This window comes from Polyergus mexicanus, unplaced genomic scaffold, assembly GCF_030449975.1.
Source record: "Polyergus mexicanus isolate NDT 795.1 unplaced genomic scaffold, iyPolMexi1.0 SCAF_9, whole genome shotgun sequence".
NCBI classification, from domain to species: Eukaryota; Metazoa; Arthropoda; class Insecta; order Hymenoptera; family Formicidae; genus Polyergus; species Polyergus mexicanus.
The window spans coordinates 8,494,940-8,513,083 of NW_027223329.1; the positions used below are offsets into that span (position 1 = coordinate 8,494,940).

Genomic DNA, 18,144 nt, shown 5'->3' on the forward strand with positions numbered 1-18,144 from the left:
TTATTTTTTTTATTTTGTGCGCGAGAAAAATTGTTTTTATCATATATATGATATTAAAATGTGAAATATTCGATATTGATTTATTTATCGAAAGCTCGGACCGTAAAGGGAATTGATGTTGCGCGGATTTCTTTATAAAAGCCTAATTGAAAATCGTATGTCTTTTAATGATACAGAGTACTCTCAATATATATATATATATATATATATATATATATATATATATATATTCGTTATTATGTTTAATCAGCTCTCTATTAGATTACTCTTTAAATAAAATTACATCATTTTGCGCGTAAATTGATACGTCAGTATTACATTACTCAAGCATTTTTATACTCAACATGTTGCGAAAATATCAGCGTGCTATTAATGGGATCCCTCTCGTGTACAATATACTAATTTTAAACAAGATATATAGTTGAGATATGTTGATAAGGAATTACTAGATTCAAATGTTTCCGCTCTAATAAGCTATTTAATTAAACAAAATGCAATACTCGAGCATCGTGTTTAGAAAGTTGTTTCGAGCTTGTATAGATTTTACTGATAATTTTCAAAGTTTATTATTACATCACGTAATATATATGCAAGGCGGCGCATCGCCCTCTTTTCCCTCCCCCTTGCCACCCCTCGATGCAATGATAATAAGTAATTCGTTTGACCGATCTTCACGAGCCGCTATTTCCATAACGTATACAATACAAAGATAATTGCCATGCATTCTGCAGGTCGTATCTATAATTAATTCGGTTTCGTGATAATATCGATAACGCGTTGTCAGTGACAACGCAATTGTTAAATAAAGACCTCGTGCATTCATTTACGTATAGCGTATATTTATGGAGGTTGCCGCATTTGTTTCGGTGTGATTAATTTAATCAGATCTAATCTCGATTAAATTATTTTAATCTAGTATAATATTTTTGTGATCACACTAGATTTTATAATATTATATATATGATGCAAATGTATACAATATATATTTTTAAGAGTATGAGTGATCGTAGTAAATAAAATTTGTAGAGATGTGACGTTGGAAAATATGTCATTTTAAATTTTAATTTTTAATTTTCGAATTCGGAATGCAACTCGCGGAAATAAAAATTACCCCGGATGAAATAATGAAAATCTTATAATCATTTCGAGAGGCGTGTGCGCGGACGATTTCTATTATTAAACTATATTAAAGACTGAATAAATTGAATTGGCGTCTGAAATATTTTCAGTCGATTCTCTGTGGAAGAAGTCGATCGTTTTCGCGCCCGGATCAGTAAAATGACGACGGTAAAATTCGCACGTTTGTACGTATCCGAGGAACGTACGAGGAGGCGGTGACGAAGGGAAGAGCAGCGACGGCGGCGGCGCCGTAAGCGAGTTCTCGGCGGCACCTCGCGGCGTCCGGCGGCGAACAGCAAGAATCGCGCGATTTTGCAGCGACGGCCGGGGGTTGGTCTCTCCTATTCGAGGTGACGTACGTACGTACGTACGTACGTAAGCGCGGCGACGGCGGCGGCACGCTTTTGTTCCTTACACGCGAGTGCTGCGGGAGACGCGAGACAGGAGCGGCGTAACACGGAACGGGTTACGAGCGAGCCACCACCGCCAGGAGGAGGAGAAGGAGGAGGAGGAGGAGAAGAAGAAGAAGAAGGTGGAGGAGTCGAGGGAGAATTAGAGGGAGTAAGAGGAACCGCGTCGGGAAGCGCTGGCACACGCGGTGTCGCGAAAAATGGCGAAGACGTTTCGCGCGGTGGCGGTCTCGGCTCTGTCAAACAATGGACAGTCCACGCCGAAGTACAACAAACCGGTCACGCTCAATATCAATTACGATCCTCAGGGCCTCAGCATCGAGCTTGTCTCAGGTACGGACGCGGCTAAATAGATGGTCCTCGGCGTGGCCGCATCGTCGGCGACGCGATCGACGGCGACGCGGCTGATCGATCACGCGATTCGGCCATCCGGGCGACATAACCATACTTTCCGTCGCATCGACTTTTTTTTTTTTCTACCCCCTTTCGGCAAGATCGCGATGCCGAAGATGTTTCCCGATGCCCTGGGTCGATCGCCGACCGACGTCGCTTTTGGGTTCGTGAAGTCGTTCATCGAAACGCGCGGGCGATCTTCCCGTCTTGTGTCTTTGTCTTTTCTTTTATTCTTTGCCTTCTCGTTTTTTCCGCTTTTTTTCGTTTGAGTCATGTTTATTTGTTTCTTATTGTTTATTATGCTAATAACGAAACGTCGCGATGATAGGTCGAATTCTGTTGTTTGCACGCTACACGATGCCGATGCTATTGTTATACTACTTTATAGGAGAGAGATGACATTATTTGAATGGGCATGATGATATGTATATAAATAATTGATTTGCAACTGTTGTTTTAATCAGAGGCATATATCTTAATCATATTACTCTTTACGATTATATTCTCAATATTTCTCTTCTCTTCATATTTTTCTCTTTAATATATATAATAAAAACCAGGATGAAATAATATTACTTATATGTATGTTTATAAATATTTAATATCTTCAACATTCTTTTTAGGAGATATTAGCGGCAAGGAAAAGACAAGTCTGTTGGAATTTCCAGTGACTCCTAGTACTGAATGTTCTCGCGTATCATCTCGAAGTTATGTTTTTACACTCGATACAGATAGCTTACTCGTTACATTTGCTAATGAAGCAGGTGAGGAAATAATTCTTCTTGCAGCTTAAGCATCTTGTGTTAAGCTTTTAAATGTTATAAAATGAATGTTTTTGATGAAAATTTATGTTTTCGCTCTAATATCTTCTACAAAAAAAAAAAGAAAGAAAGAAAGTAGAAAGAGAATTTCAGCAAATACATTTGATCCACAGATTTTCGCAACTTTCACTCGCACATAGCAAAACTCAAGGTGGGAAAAGGTATATCAGCGTTTAATGAGAGAACGGAAGAATCCTCAGCGATGCAATATTTTCAATTTTACGGCTATCTCTCGCAACAACAAAATATGATGCAGGATTATATTAGGACTAGTACATACCAACGAGCAATCCTTGGAAACTTGTCTGATTTTAAGGATAAGGTTGTACTAGATGTAGGTGCTGGTTCCGGTATATTATCATTCTTTGCCATACAAGCCGGTGCTAAGAAAGTGTACGCTGTAGAAGCGAGCAATATGGCAAATCACGCCGAGCTGTTAGTTGCAGCTAATAATTTGTCGGATAAAATAATAGTTATAGCTGGAAAAATAGAGGAGATCGACTTATCCGAACGTGTGGATTGTATAGTGAGTGAGCCTATGGGATACATGTTATATAATGAAAGAATGCTCGAAACTTACTTGCATGCAAAGAAGTGGTTAGCTCCAGGTAAGTGTTTCAAGATATATCATAATTTATATGGTTTTCTCCTTCTATTGATTCTCTCTCTCTCTCTCTCTCTTTTCTTTTAATTAAATTATTTTTACGCACAGGCGGGAGAATGTTTCCCTCTAGGGGTGATCTGCACATCGCGCCTTTTTCTGATGAAAATCTCTATATGGAACAGTTCAATAAAGCCAATTTTTGGTATCAGACATGTTTCCATGGAGTAGATCTCTCTGCTATGAGAAATAACGCTATTAAAGAATACTTTAGGCAACCGATTGTCGATACTTTTGATATTAGAATATGTATGGCGAAATCGGTGAGGCACATAGTAGACTTCCAAACAGCTGATGAGACTGATTTACATAAAATAGGTATGGAACAAAAGATTGAGAAGTAAATGAAAAATAAATAAATTGTACAAAGGATACAACACACTGCTAACGTTCTGCAAAAATTGTATTTTCTTTAGAAATAGATGTCGATTTTCATATACTGGAGAGTGGTACATGCCATGGTTTAGCTTTCTGGTTCGATGTAGCATTTATCGGATCTACGCAACAAGTTTGGTTAAGTACAGCTCCTACAGAACCTCTCACACACTGGTATCAAGTACGCTGCCTCTTAGAAAATCCATTGTTTTGTAAAAGTGGACAACTACTCTCTGGGAAAGTCATTCTTATAGCAAATAAAAGGTAAATACCATCTGCTATCGATTTCATCTCTGTAGTTTTACCTATCTTCATTTCCAATATGTTGTTAGAAATTTATTTCCGTACATTTGTTTCCGTTGGTTACAAATTTATTTCTATACATTCTACTATTGTTATATATATTACATTTCAGACAATCCTATGATGTAACAATAGAACTGAAACTCGAAGGAACAAATATGGAAAGCAGTAGCAACACCTTAGACTTGAAAAATCCTTACTTCCGATACACAGGCGCTGCAGCGCAACCACCTCCTGGTTTAAATAATACTTCACCTAGCGAATCCTATTGGACAACTCTGGACGCGCAGGGTGCTCGACAAGCAGTGAATATGGTCAATGGAATGTCTGTTAATGGTCTTGGCGAGGTCTCAATGGACACAAGTGCGACCGTAAATCCAAATAATTTGCTGGCAATAGGTAAGGTTTGGTTTGACTCTTCAGTGTATCATTACATGTATTGAACGTACCGTGTGCGAAATATATAATATTGTAATCGACGTCCTTGCCACATGCATCACGCCCAAGAAATTTTGATTCCCCCTGTCCGATTTTTGTAGAAAATATATTTATAAAGTCCTTTGTCATAAAATATATGAAGGATGCCTACGTGTTTGCACACATTCAATGATCGCTTTTCTCGGCCCGTATAGTCTATACGTATTTACTACATTTAAAACATAGAATATTTAAACAAAAAAACATTTTAGAAGTAATAAATAATTGTCTTCGCAATTGGAAACATTCTGAAGTTTATATAATATTGCTCAAAATATGTAATATTTAATGTCTATCATTTTCTATATTATATTATATCATAGATTTTATGTACCATGTTGCTGTACAAGAACGATATAATTCCTGTTTCGCTAAAGATTGTTTTATGTCATTTGATTAAAAATTATCTCCAATGGCTCCTTTTATATAAATGTACCATCAAATAAAATTGGCATGAAATATATAGTAGTTTGTAAATATTTTGTTAAAGCTTTGTAGTGATCGGCACATGAATGTGCTTTGAAGATTGTTTTTATTAGGTGTTGTTAGATAAATCTTTATATATATATATATATATATATATATATATATATATATATATATATAAGAATTGTAAAGCAAAAAGCTCTTTGGATGATAATCATAATTATAGTTTAAAATGGAATGAAACATTTGAAAGAAAAAATTGAATACAAGCTACTTTTGATTTTTATATGCTAATACTGTTCTTACAGATGTTAGTATAATTGTTAATTGCATAAAATCAAATTATTTGTCGGACCTTTTTATTGTAATGGTACTTACAGAATGGCCTCACATATTTTATTACTGTACATCATGGGAAACATTTGTACGAAGAAGAAAAAGTTCCTTGTGATTGTTCTAATTTATACATATTTTGTAGAATTTAACTCGTGTAAATAAACTTGTTTTTCGTAATATGGGTTTATATAAATATTCAATTATCTCTACTCTAATCCCATTTATAAAAATTGAGTTTATATTCTTTTTCTTCTGAATTTTTACATATAAAACAGCTATATAATTGTTCAGTTATTTAATACAATTAATAAATCTATACAAATAACAGAATAAGAACACTTTTTCTTGTTGAGTACCGATAATAGATTATTTTACTATTGATTTATATAAATATCTTTTTAAATAAATATATTTTATTTATTTTTAGATGTGCACGTCTATCTGTATACGTGCAACAGTTTAAGTTTTTTATTTGAGCTTGTGTGGTATTTTAGATACACATAACTTCTTTTGGATTGTTTCTTTAAATAACAATCCTGCTTTACTGGATGAAAATTTAATAAGAAGTGTATTTTTTAGTTTATTATTTTAAATACATTTTTATGTAAATTGTATTTTGCTCTCAAACTTTTTAGTATATATATAAATGATTTACATATTTATATATACTACTTTTATTCTTTTATCATTAATAATTAAACCATATATAAATATATATAAAATGTATGATTTTTTATGTAACAGGAGGGCAACCAAACATTCATCCCGGTTCCATTTCGAGTACGGGACGAGGTCGCGTAGGAGGTACGGCCACAAGCACACAAGCGGCACAATTGATAGGCGGTGGAATAACACCAAACATGTTTACATCACCCGCTACTGTAAGTACAGTTTGAATATTGACATTTCATACACAGTAAGTTACTATGACCAACGGAGAGCGTATTCTATATAAAATAATGCTCTGGATGAAATAACACACAAGCATGAAACGACTATTGCGCTGAAAATTCTCATATCATCTAGTTTGCTATATATTAATTAAATTATATATTGACGTGAGAGACGGAAACTAAAGCAATACGTTTGCTTGCGTGACTTTCGCGCTACAGCTTGGTGTTACTTTCCAGCAATCGCTGGTCCTCGGCAACTCTTCTCATTATCCAGTGAATCCCAGCCTGATGATCGGTGACTATGTGACTCCTGGGAACGGTTTATCGCCGCAAGTATATCGGCAATGATCTACGGCGAAATCGTTTCTCGCCGAATATTCTCGCAAAGTAAAACAGTTACAAAACGATCGTAATAATTGTAACAGTATTGGAGACAATGGCAACAACAGTAAGCAAATCCGCAAACTGGTATTTAGCTCACCGGCCAGTAAACTTCGACTCTCGTCTGCCGTACGGATTTTAAGTACCGTCGATTTGGCCAATTTTAATCCAGATTTTGGTCATAATAATATCGCTTATTCAAACAAAAGTACAGTTAGACATGGGTTTACGTTCGATTGGAATTCCGCAAGAAATAATAGGTCTCAATGGGAAGCACGTTGGAAAAGACTGCGAGCCGTCCTCTCGTAGTTGTCATCAATTAATCATACAGTTAGTTTCACTGTCCCATTTAGTCATTATTCGGAAAAAAGTAGAAAAAAAGAGAAAGGATCTTCCAGATCGACGAGCATGCTTGCCAAATATACCCACATGAGAATATAATATTTTTTAATGACAATACAGTATCGTCGCTCTGTAGTATAGTCATCGCTATATTTTACAAAGTTTACACAAAACTGTAAAACGCGAATAATTTATAACGAAAGAGAGAATAATTTCGCGAATTGCTGCAATTTCTTTGTTTTAATTTGATGAATTGAAATGATGATTTAAATCGACTAAGTATTCAAAGACACATAGGGGCATATTTTACTAAGCTGCGACGTTGGCTTGGTTGAGTTTCGATATCAAGCGACTTTTACACGAATTTTTAGAATAGGCAAACAGCGTTTCGACAACATTTTGAGAAGTGCAAAGAGCAATAATACATTAGGCATACGTTGTAGAGCACTCTGTGGCATTACCTGTTATTCAGCTGTTTCTTGCTCTTGTTTTAATCGACGTGTCTTTATTACGTTAGCATGACAATACATGAGAAAGTACAACTTTTTATGAGTATTAGTTATTACATTTCAGTCACCCGTGTAATCCATATCGAGATGTTTTAATTGTTTGATAGGTATGTGTGTACAATAACTACTCATCTATCGATTATGTTTTTATAGGTAAATTGTATATATCTGAATGTATGACACGCAAACAGATAGGGATACTTCATCTAGAAAGAGAAAACGACGGCAACTGATCGATCACGAAATCGTCCTAAATTATGAATGTAACGAGTTACGTTGCCATAGTGTATAAATGTGTAATTGCATTTTATTACAAATGTAGACACATTGGAACAAGGATCGCTCGAATGGAATCTTATAGTTTTATATAAGATGATCTGTCTGTAATTTGTAAGGTATAGCTTTGCGTTACACTTATTTTTTTTATATATATATTTTGTAGTCGCGAGAAATGTCTGTTTTAAAAGATTCTCATCAAACTTTTTTTCAAGTACATTGCACAGATAATATATTGTTAGGTGTTTAAAGCTACATTATCCAGAAATTGAAACAGATATATATCGGATATTATTTCTTCCTACTACAACTATGATTTCTGTATCAAATTGTGTAATAAAAAAAGTTGGTGGTGCCATTTTTTTTCTTGCATTGGATTTTGCATCACTTTTACATATGTTATTATGATGTATCGATAAAGTATCAAAATCTTTGAAAATAGATACTTTTTGCTTAAATGATCTATACACGTAATAAGTGATGCTTGAAAATTTGTATATGTTCTTTGTACTCATAATAATACTATAAAGTAAAAAACAGAAATATACGGCCCCATAATGGCTTTTTATCATCTTTAACTCTTTCCACTCATGTACATTGATACAGCGATATAAAGTTCAATTATTAATAAATATAGATTGTACATTTCGCTTAATATGCGATAAAAGATAATTTTATTTATTTTTGCTAAAATTGTGTTTGAGAAAATTCTCATTAACTATTTTTATTACAATTTCCTCTCATTAAGCTAATATAGTAATACAAATTTGAGTGTAAAGGGTTAAATTGTTAAGATATTTAACTATTTAACTACAATCTCATATACAAAGTAAAATGTTGAGATATATATTATTGCATTAAGGATTTTTTTTATTCCAGTAAATATATGAAAGATATTCAATCAATCGCGAAAACGTGTATGGAATCTGCTGTACATATATATACATCTTCGAATAATTCTTACATGTGTATTGTTTAATTATATATAAGATGATTTATCAGAAACAGAATACCTGAATAAAAAAATTATCCTAAATTTGAAGATTGCAGAAATAAATATTACGAATATTATTTGCACTAGCGCGTCAAAAGTTTCGTCTCATTTTATTTATATGAATATTTTGGAATAATTAAAAATATTTGAAACTGTCCAAATCATCTAATTATATATTTTTCTTTTAATGTTGAATGGAATTATTCTCACAAAAGTGTTCTGTTTCTGATTTGAATTATCTTGTAATAATACTATCGTAGATCTCAAGGAAACTATTTCAAGTTTTATTAGGTCTTAAGCAAGTTACACTTTATTTATTATCTGCACATATACTTGCCATCTGATTCCGATAACACCTCCTATTAGTTACCTCATCGCCGTAGTGAATATGTATTACGATTATTTTTGCAGCAGCTTCTTTGCGTATTACTTTCACAGCCTTTCCTTCGAAACTCCTCGATACGAGTCGCGTAACGCACTTCGAATCAAAAAGCTAGGTAATTTGTACTTACTTTTCTCTACAGGACTCTTTCGTACTTTGCGCGCTTATCTGTGAGAAGTATAAATAAACTCGCGGCTATTTCTCGATGAAGTATTTCTGGAAGAGATGTATCGTATACGCTTGTTAAATGCGCGCCTCGACACATACACAAACCAATCTCATGACAGGCATTCCACAAGTGCTACTAATATTGCATGGTTTGTTGTAATTAATATAAGGGCCTGCTTCTTCCATCGTTTTTTTGGGGGATAATTGCATCGAAAGCGATATTTAGAATGTAATCTGTGATTTTCTTTATCTCTCTCTCTCTCTCTCTCTCTCTCTTGTTTTATATTATCATCGAAAAGTCGAGGATCTAACTGCGATATTTAAAACGCCGATATTTAACACCCACCCACGTTTCTAGATATTGTTTTCGATGCATTTTTACATTGATGTGAATGTGTGCGTTTTTCTTTTTGTATCGTTAGAATATCGAATATATAAGACTGCTACACCGCTCGGAAAAGCATACTGATGCGATATTACATATCTCATCCCAGTTATGTCTTTATCGTCTCGTATTATTGTTATTTTTTATACTGTTTCAAGTTTTCAATATCTCATGCAATATTTCGCCAAGAAGTGTTTTCTTTTTTCAAATCTCAAATAATCGTTCGTTGTAATTGGATTTCGAATATTTCGTCAATTGCTAAACTGGGATATATTTTGTTATCTCTCTCACACTCATACGTATGTTTTCGGGCGGTATGTTCGAGTATTAAATAGTTCAGCAGTGTTATATAGAAATCTCTGTGCGTTTCAACGACTGAAAAATATATAAGAGATATCTCAGATAGTTATTAATGAGCTCTCGAAGAATGCCTTTACTGCGCGCTAAGTCTGGATTTTATTTGACAAAGTTACTTCGTATTCGGCATCGCGACGAAGATACAGATTTGTCGTTTGCGATTCGTATCCCGGTAAAGCGTAAGAGCATGGTTCTACGAAAACATTGTATAATCGCATAAAATCAGAATTATACAAATATAATCTATATAGTGTAATTGTGTAGTAAAATTGATCGGTCATGTGTTTAAGATAAATTTTTCTCAAATTGTTTCCTTTGTCATACGTATGAGATTTTTCATTCATGTGACAAATTTTTAACGCTGTTTTTAATTTCAGCTATTAACGAATATCTCTTCTGAATATTTCTAAATAATCTTAATCCAAACTTGAGAAGCAGCTATCTAATTTTATTTTACATTTAGAGATTATTCAATCTTTTATACATATTTATAAAGAGATATGTCGTTTCTGTCGTGTATTAATGAAAACAAAGTTTTATGATGGAGGTGGAAAGACAAATAATTCACACATCAGAAATTATAGTACTTAAAAATAACAGGATTGCAGTAAAGCAGAAAATCATCATTCTAAACATCACATCATTAACATCATTAATATGTTATATTTATTGTAAATACGATAATATTTTTGCAGCAGCTCTGTGATTCTTTTTTATCGCTTCTTTGTAAGAAATTTTTTTCCCGCGCTATGTACGCAACTTTAAGATAGCCTCTGATTTAATGCAAACGAATTCAGCAAACTCGTAACGTTTATATTTATAATAATAATTTTAATAAATTTCTTTTTCAATCACAGTAATTTATTGTCAATTATTAAAATACTGATTTTGCGTGTAAGAAATAGGATATTCCAGTTTCAGTGATTTAATCTAAATGCGATTGTATTGCACTGAATTGCAAGGCACAATTACGAATAATATAAGTTTGCGCGATAAATTATTCGATTTTGAAGAAGTTAGCGATGTCACAAACTTTGGATATTTTTTTCCCCGGAGAGCTACTTTTTAATAAAAATATTTCAACGAATTGTGTCTAGCATATATAAATGTATTTCATGTATGATCATTAAATCTTTTTACACACACACAATTAAGAGTTTTGCCAATTACAATTCTTTTATATTTATACATTTATATTATTATTATGAAGTAAACGTGTTTCGTATCAAGATAGGCAATTAAATAATAATATTTATTGCAGATGAGATATATATGTATATATAATAATTATTATATATATATTATATTTCTGATTTTTTATATCACAGAACTTTATCAATTTGTTTTTTACAATTTTCTTATACAAATTCTATTATGTTTAGAATCATAAAAAGTATATAAAAAGTATATATTCAAATTATAATAAATATGAAGTAAAAAAACTATAATACGTAGATTTTCGAGATATTATGTCGCGTTAAATAAACAACTCTGTTTATCGAAACTTATAATTCTTGAGAATTATTTGATAATGTTAACGTAATTATATTAATTTGCTCTTAAGAAATTACATGATAAACATTTTTACAAATATACGATACAAGTACATCGTTTCTTGTATATCGAACAAATTTTCGCTCTCGTATAATTCTTCATTACATTTACTTTCCATTCCAGCTGAAGACTACGTGGGCAATCATTAAATATATTGTTATTGTTATAGTACTTGTTATCATGATGGGAAATCCTACCCTGCAATATATCAAGATAATAACGCGTTTTTAATCTTCAATTATGATTTTAATGGCGAGAATTTTGTGAGAGAAACGCGATGATATTTTCCATTAGCTATAAATCATAGCTTCTCGCGATTTTACTTACTTGAAGAATTGCATGAAACTAAATCTGTAGCCGTGCTGTTCCGCGACACCCATGCAAACAACGTTGGAAGAAGCTCCAATCAAAGTTCCATTTCCTTTAAACAAACTGTTGAGCTAAACAATACTGCTATTCATTTATATTAAGGACTAGAAAAGCTAACGCTTGCGTCAACTTATACGACATGACTTTTGTTATTTTAATACGATGATAATTGAAGCGACTCATAATAATACTCTACGAAAAGCTCAAGATTTATATTTAAGCTTTTATATTCGGAATGGATTTTGAAATTTTGAATTATTTCAATTCTCGAGGAGAATTGTTGAATTTAACAATAAGACTAACTTTTCTTACCTCCCATGCAAGCGCCAAATGTCAATGCCCATACCAAAGGTTGCATTGGCAAGCTGAGCTCGCGATTTTGCGCGAGATTCGATGCGATTCTCACCATCATGGTAGCGAGTGGTACATTGTCGACCAAGGAGCTTGCTAAAGCCGAGACCCAAAGTAACAACAGTATCGCAACCGCTAATCGGGACTCTTCGTTAACCGATAGAATTAAGTTCTCGGTTTGTTTGCCGATGCAAGTGATAAGACCCAAACGCGAAAGAGCCTACGGAATTTTTCAATATGTTTTCTGTCAAATGTCTTTTACTTCGATGTGACTTTGAGTATGCGACTCGAGGAAATCTACGTTGAAATTAACATGGGAATTTTTTATAAAAGTTTTAATCTAACGTTACCTCCATAAGAATGAACAGCGACGCGAAGAATAATAACGTACTCCATTCGACACGCGCCATGAGACCATCGAAATCCTCACTGTCGGCCAATATCAAGAGCAGCGTCATGCCAATCAAGGCGATCCAGCCCAGAGATAAATGCAAATCAGGCACGCTGTGCAGAAAGAAGAGTGTGATCACGAAAGCCAATACGAATCCTGACTTTGCCAGCAACCATTTATCCCTGATGGGATACTGAAAACGAAAGACACGCTTGTAGAAAAAATACATAAATAGCCGTTTCATCAACCAGCAAAATAAATTCGGACAGAATAACAGTTTCTAATATACATGCGATTGTTCAGAAGCTTACCTTTTCCTGTAATTCTTCGAGCGTAGTCTTGTACTTTTCTAACGCTGCGCTTCCTGTTATCAGCTTCTTCTTTAGTTGTGACAGTAAACGCTGCACTTTCTTCAATAATGTCTCCCTCACCAGATTCTCGTCCCTGCTGTAACTAGACAGACTCGCTGCCGCTCGTTGCCAAATGGCGATCATGTGTCTCAGATCCTGCGAGTAGATGATGTGTAAAATCTTAATTCGTTCTATATTTAAATTATAATATATATAACAAATTATAGCAAATTTACAATATATATAATTAATTATGATCGGAATCGATTTTTTCTTCTCTGATGTACCTGTACATCTTGCGGTTCGTTGAATCTGAGAACCGCGATGTCTCGGAAGATGTAGCGGATTTGCGCGGAAACCACGATCAACACCAATATCACCCCGATACTCATGTGCAACGAGAAAGTACCAAAGTCGATTTCCTGCCGTGATATAATAATCCGTTAATTATCAATTCGATCAAGGAGAAGAATTTATTCACGAACGTAGTAAATACTCACGGCATTCTTGACGTCTCTATTAGAAGCGATGATGACATTCGGCGGATCGCCAACAGGCGTCATCGCGCCTCCGATATTGGAGTAAACCACCATAGCGGTCAAGATCGGGACCGGGTTTAACTCCATTACCTCGCATAGGCGGATAGTCACCGGTGTCATTAGCAGCACAGTCGTTACGTTATCCAGTATCGATGATAGAAGGGCGGTAAAGAAGCATAGGGCCATAATCAACGGCCACAGTTTACCAGCGGTTATCTAACAAATGGAAATGGCGAATATAAAAATAAAATCACCCATTGCTTCGGCTACGAACACTTTACTTTAGACTATTAGATATATATGTCAATTTTTTTCTTGCCTTGTAAGCATAGACTGCTAGCCAGTCGAATATGCCGGTTTCGGCGATAATGGCTACCAACACCATCATGGAGAACAATAGCAGCAGCGTATCCATATCTATCCAAGACATTATTTCACCCATACTTGGTCGCTAAAGAAAGACACTGTTTCTTAAATTTATCCTTGACGTAAATATTTTACGATATTTTATTACAGAAGGGAATATATTTTATATATGTACCTCGTTTAAACTCGCCAATATTGCAATAGACATCGTGGACGCTAAAATGGCAGCTAAAGTTCTATGGACAACCTGATATAATTGCATTTATTAAATATAATATTGATAATATTTATAAAGTCTACAGGAATGTAAATATTTTACGATATTAGTTACCTCAAAAATGATCATAATGTAGAGGCCAATTAAAACAAAAGCGGCGTATATTATGCCGACATTGGCATTCATCGGCGACAGATCGTAAACTAAAGAAAAAGGAAGGTTCGACTCCAAATTTGTATGAAATTTGATAAACATTACGCCGCGCGACAATGCCCTGCAAATAAAATTAAATGTTTTAGTTGACATAAAAAAAAAAACTATAACAATAAATAATCGTAAAATACGAAGTAACGCACTCGCTATCGACGTTTATTTCAAAAGTTTTTTCCTGCCTCTGTTCGGGAAAGATGTCCATCAAGTTTTCGGGCAATAACGGCAAGGTCCATACATCGCTTACGTTCTGAAATTGACAAGAATTGCGTGCGATACAATTAAATAATAATTTGCTCAGATAACTGATCTCTTTTTTTCATCTCTTTCTGTTTCAGAATTGACCGGATTGCCGTATTCTACCGTCGTATAACGTGAGTACGTATGCAATAATTTTTGTATAAACGCTAATTTTTTTTAGTAATGTATATAAATACCTTCGAATCGACGTAAGGCGTATTTTCACCTGTAAGAAGTTCTAACCATATCATTAAATAGCGCGTGGATAAATTCGCATGCTGCTCGGTTTTATACAAGGGCAGCAATGATCCTTTTATCGTTACGCTAATCAACTTGCTCATAATAGGTTCGCTAATTTGGTAATCTAAGAGAATATATTAAGGATATTTTAAACAAAAAAAAATTATTTTTCATTCGAATTATGTGTGAATTTTAACTTTGTCAAATTATATTTCTCGCTCAAATTAGACGAGACGGTTTTCTGATTGGAAGGATACTTGAAATTTGTCCGTTAGGAATGGAAAACCGATGCATCATCTCGATCTTTTCGCCCTTGAACATGAGTGTTATCTGTAATGTGAGGAATCAAAGTATAAGTACAGACGCGCGATGGTCAGTCGCAAAGATATAATTTTCTTACTGTAAATAATAGCCAACAGCAGGAGAGCGCGATCAATTTCAAGTAGCGGCAAAACGGCTTCTGCTTCTCCTGCGTGTGCATATCTTGCCCGTCCTCGTCGGCATTGCTCTGAGTTGCTTGAACTTGACTTTGAGCGCTGCAAAATTATTATGTGAATTATTATATTTTTCTTGAAACCAGCCATGTGTCAACAATCGCGTAGGATATAATTTACTTAGTTTGCGGCACGAGATGCGGGCACATATTCACAACCAGGCAGTCCCTCTTCACGTAATCCATAGATCTGGAAATACGCGTTATCGTTAGAAGCATATCGTTTTTATTATATACTTGCGTTTTGTCTCACCTCGCCTCCGCTATCCGGTCGCATTCCCTTTGAAAAATCGCTAATCTGGGATCCAGACGGATCGCCTCCGGCAATTGACTCCAAGCGCGGAGAACATCGTCAGAGATCTGTCCGAATATCATAGAACTCGAGACAGACGAGCTAGGACTGATTGGACTGCGGATAACTTCGAGAAGATACTCGTTACGAAATTATATCCAAAAATTATGACTGAGCTATTTTAATCGTTTTTTTTTTTTTTTTTTTACAACACCTACCTGAGTTGTTACAGCTGCAGTGAGAGATTTGTCCTGAACCGGTCTTGAACACCTGAGGTATTTGCAGATCCGTTTCATCGTCACTAGTATCGTTTCTTCGCGACATTACAATTGTTTATTTGAAATCTCTCGTTATTGTCCTTTATTGTTTGTAACTTTTTGAAGAGAGACGCTAGTTTCATTAAAATTTTTATTTATCCTGAAGAGCCGCGCACATTGTGATTGTACCTCCTACTGCAGACAAAACTTTACCCATGAAATCTTTATAGAGGTCATTCTATCTACTGTTTATATTTGTTTCATATGAAAATAGAATCATCGAATTTATAAAGTCTTGATATGATACAGAACGATATATTAAATTATTTATTGGATATATATATAATTTTGGCGCAATAGTAAAAGAAATGTATAAAAATGTTTACAATCTATGAAAAATATTTACTATATTTTATACAACTTTGAATCTTTTTTTAACATATAAATTGAAATATAAAAATTTACGTTTTATCATTTATCATTATCTAAAATGTTAAATATTTTGGACAAAATTAAATATATGTATAGCTGGAAAATATAATTTTATTCTACAATTTATACATGTAGTATCTTCGTGTGTTATATAGATTAAAAATAATCGAAAAATATTTTTGAACACTAATACTATCAATTATTTTGACACAATGTGTGATAGTGTAACAATCAAAACATAATATTGACTAAATTATATGACAATTCAATTGTACAGTATTCAAATTTAGGAAATTGTGTATCAATTGGTATAAAATTATTTATTTCTAATATATCAAGAATATCTGTATATATATACATTTAATTCACACTATTCAGATTACAGATACGAACAGTTCTACAAATATCAAATTGTATACATAAGTACTACGTAAACAGTTTGCTGGAAAAAAAAAAAAAAAAAATATCAGCAAGAAGCTTCAGACATTCTTTTACAAGCATTTCATAAACAATATAATATTCTTACCTATATATTACGCATTGCATTGTGTTATTCTGTGCGATAAAAAATTACATAATGTATCTACTGTCTTTACAAATAATTTTAGAAGTCTGAAAGAAAATACACGGGGTGTCTCAAGCATCGACTAGCTTTTCCTGTTGCTCTTGGAAGGCTTCATTAACTTCCTCTCCTTTACTTGATTTCCGCCGTAAAATGTATTTTATATCGTTCATGGCGTACTTGTGCATCACGTAATCATATCGGCAAAAGCAAAAATAAACTACGGAGATACCCATGTACGATCCCAGAGTAATGTTCGTCGACAGCTTTATTCGACTGGTGATCATGAAAGTGACCAGGCCGGTGGCGAAGCCGCCGTAGATGCCGTACAACATACTCCTCTTGAAACAGGGAATCTTGCTGATGTCTCTGCCAAACAGCATCACCGCCTTAGATTGATCATTCTCGTCTATAATATCAGTGTCCATATCGCGTTGCGTTTCTGTTATACAAAATAATATAAACGCCTTTATGTAGTTTTGAACAGCAGAATGCGCAAAATGAGGTTAAACTGATAGCTGAATGAAATAAACGGACCTTATTGTTATCCTCGGAGAATCAGCTGTTCTGTCAAGACGGTATCTGAGATCCTCGTACGAGGGCGCTGCGAGTACAAAATTTTAAATGGCGGCTGCGACTCGAATGTTCGTTCGGCCATGTTCGACTATCGCCGGTCTCGGTGTTCGGTTCAGTTGCGTATGGGGCGCCGGTTGACTGGTTGACATTATACTTGACATCGTGCAGCGCGACGCGTGTTGCGTGATATCGAGTGACAGGTGGTGCTCCAATCCGTACATACATTAGTCGCTTACGCGAGAAACGCAATTCACAGGAAGACATCGTCAACGTCTGTAAAGTGCGGTGCGACGCCCTATGGTAAGGGACACCAGGACCAAGGGACTGACACGTCACGAGTGAAGAAGAGGAGGAGTGAGGAAACGTCATCGCGTCTTGAATAGAGCCGCAAGTCGTTACTTCGACTACCACGAACACCCGTCCAAATCGCCGTGACATGCACGCACGATCGGTGCGTAGCTGTTCCTAGGTGCTCCCCGTGTGTCAGGTCCTACGATGTATACCACGTATTCGTGCGACGACTTACCCGGGAGATTCAGCTGCAGAAGAGGTAGGTGTTTATCCTCCTCGTCTTATCCTTCTACTCTACTTCGCGAACGTCCTCGCGAACGCGAGAGATTCTCTGTATCGGGGATCTTTAACCTTATATTCGCGAAGACATTCGCGACTAATCTTGAAAGATTTCACTTAACTACTC

At 34.8% G+C, this 18,144-nt stretch overlaps 4 protein-coding genes across 15 annotated transcripts in view; 2 read left to right on the forward strand and 2 right to left on the reverse strand.

Annotated features, from left to right (window-relative positions):
- The first annotated feature begins 1,252 nt into the window (after positions 1–1,252).
- Art4 (arginine methyltransferase 4) lies at positions 1,253–16,223 on the forward strand. 3 transcript variants are annotated; one of them, XM_070301235.1, is made up of 8 exons: positions 1,253–1,862; positions 2,546–2,686; positions 2,857–3,351; positions 3,456–3,722; positions 3,821–4,043; positions 4,195–4,481; positions 6,066–6,202; positions 6,434–8,111. In XM_070301235.1, the coding sequence occupies exons 1-8, from the start codon at positions 1,730–1,732 to the stop codon at positions 6,560–6,562; spliced, it is 1,812 nt and encodes a 603-aa protein (XP_070157336.1). In that variant the 5' UTR covers positions 1,253–1,729; the 3' UTR covers positions 6,563–8,111. The 3 variants fall into 3 exon arrangements, with proteins under 3 accessions (XP_070157336.1, XP_070157337.1, XP_070157338.1); XM_070301236.1 differs by having other exon boundaries at positions 1,254–1,862; positions 6,452–8,109; XM_070301237.1 differs by lacking the exon at positions 6,434–8,111 and adding an exon at positions 14,694–16,223 and having other exon boundaries at positions 1,255–1,862.
- Positions 11,570–16,915, reverse strand: LOC138936120 (P protein). Of its 2 annotated transcripts, XM_070301233.1 has the most exons (18): positions 16,836–16,915; positions 15,839–16,072; positions 15,582–15,747; positions 15,450–15,518; positions 15,236–15,371; positions 15,093–15,165; positions 14,793–14,959; positions 14,502–14,605; positions 14,260–14,419; positions 14,104–14,175; positions 13,882–14,013; positions 13,524–13,778; positions 13,311–13,445; positions 12,985–13,179; positions 12,633–12,866; positions 12,244–12,502; positions 11,890–11,983; positions 11,570–11,760 (listed from the first exon to the last, which is right to left on the reverse strand). In XM_070301233.1, the coding sequence occupies exons 2-18, from the start codon at positions 15,942–15,944 to the stop codon at positions 11,670–11,672; spliced, it is 2,448 nt and encodes an 815-aa protein (XP_070157334.1). In that variant the 5' UTR covers positions 15,945–16,072; positions 16,836–16,915; the 3' UTR covers positions 11,570–11,669. The 2 variants fall into 2 exon arrangements, with proteins under 2 accessions (XP_070157334.1, XP_070157335.1); XM_070301234.1 differs by lacking the exon at positions 11,570–11,760 and having other exon boundaries at positions 11,895–11,994.
- On the reverse strand, positions 16,653–17,512 carry L(3)87df (lethal (3) 87Df). The gene is made up of 2 exons (XM_070301240.1): positions 17,409–17,512; positions 16,653–17,313 (listed from the first exon to the last, which is right to left on the reverse strand). Exon 2 carries the CDS (start codon positions 17,297–17,299, stop codon positions 16,946–16,948), a length of 354 nt encoding a protein of 117 aa, XP_070157341.1. The 5' UTR covers positions 17,300–17,313; positions 17,409–17,512; the 3' UTR covers positions 16,653–16,945.
- LOC138936118 (serine-rich adhesin for platelets) overlaps positions 17,442–18,144 on the forward strand; it is a 29,401-nt gene continuing 28,698 nt past the window's right edge. For 2 of the 9 annotated variants that reach the window (XM_070301227.1, XM_070301223.1), the window contains exon 1: positions 17,442–17,997. The gene's annotated coding sequence lies outside the window, so the exon portion shown is untranslated. The remainder of the gene's footprint in view (positions 17,998–18,144) is intronic. The other 7 variants (XM_070301225.1, XM_070301226.1, XM_070301218.1 and 4 more) reach the window with 5 other exon arrangements.

What these genes read in the sequence shown, in the direction of transcription:
- Art4 (XM_070301235.1), top strand. Translation starts at nt 1,730, where the DNA reads ATGGCGAAGACGTTTCGCGCGGTGGCGGTCTCGGCTCTGTCAAACAAT. An exon ending in CAGCATCGAGCTTGTCTCAG is followed by an intron (nt 1,863 to 2,545) that starts GTACGGACGCGG and finishes CATTCTTTTTAG; the next exon opens with GAGATATTAGCGGCAAGGAA. An exon ending in AAATAATTTGCTGGCAATAG is followed by an intron (nt 4,482 to 6,065) that starts GTAAGGTTTGGT and finishes TTTATGTAACAG; the next exon opens with GAGGGCAACCAAACATTCAT.
- LOC138936120 (XM_070301233.1), bottom strand. Translation starts at nt 15,944, where the DNA reads ATGTCGCGAAGAAACGATACTAGTGACGATGAAACGGATCTGCAAATA. An exon ending in CTGCAGCTGTAACAACTCAG is followed by an intron (nt 15,748 to 15,838) that starts GTAGGTGTTGTA and finishes ATCTTCTCGAAG; the next exon opens with TTATCCGCAGTCCAATCAGT. An exon ending in CGCTGTTCATTCTTATGGAG is followed by an intron (nt 12,503 to 12,632) that starts GTAACGTTAGAT and finishes AAAATTCCGTAG; the next exon opens with GCTCTTTCGCGTTTGGGTCT.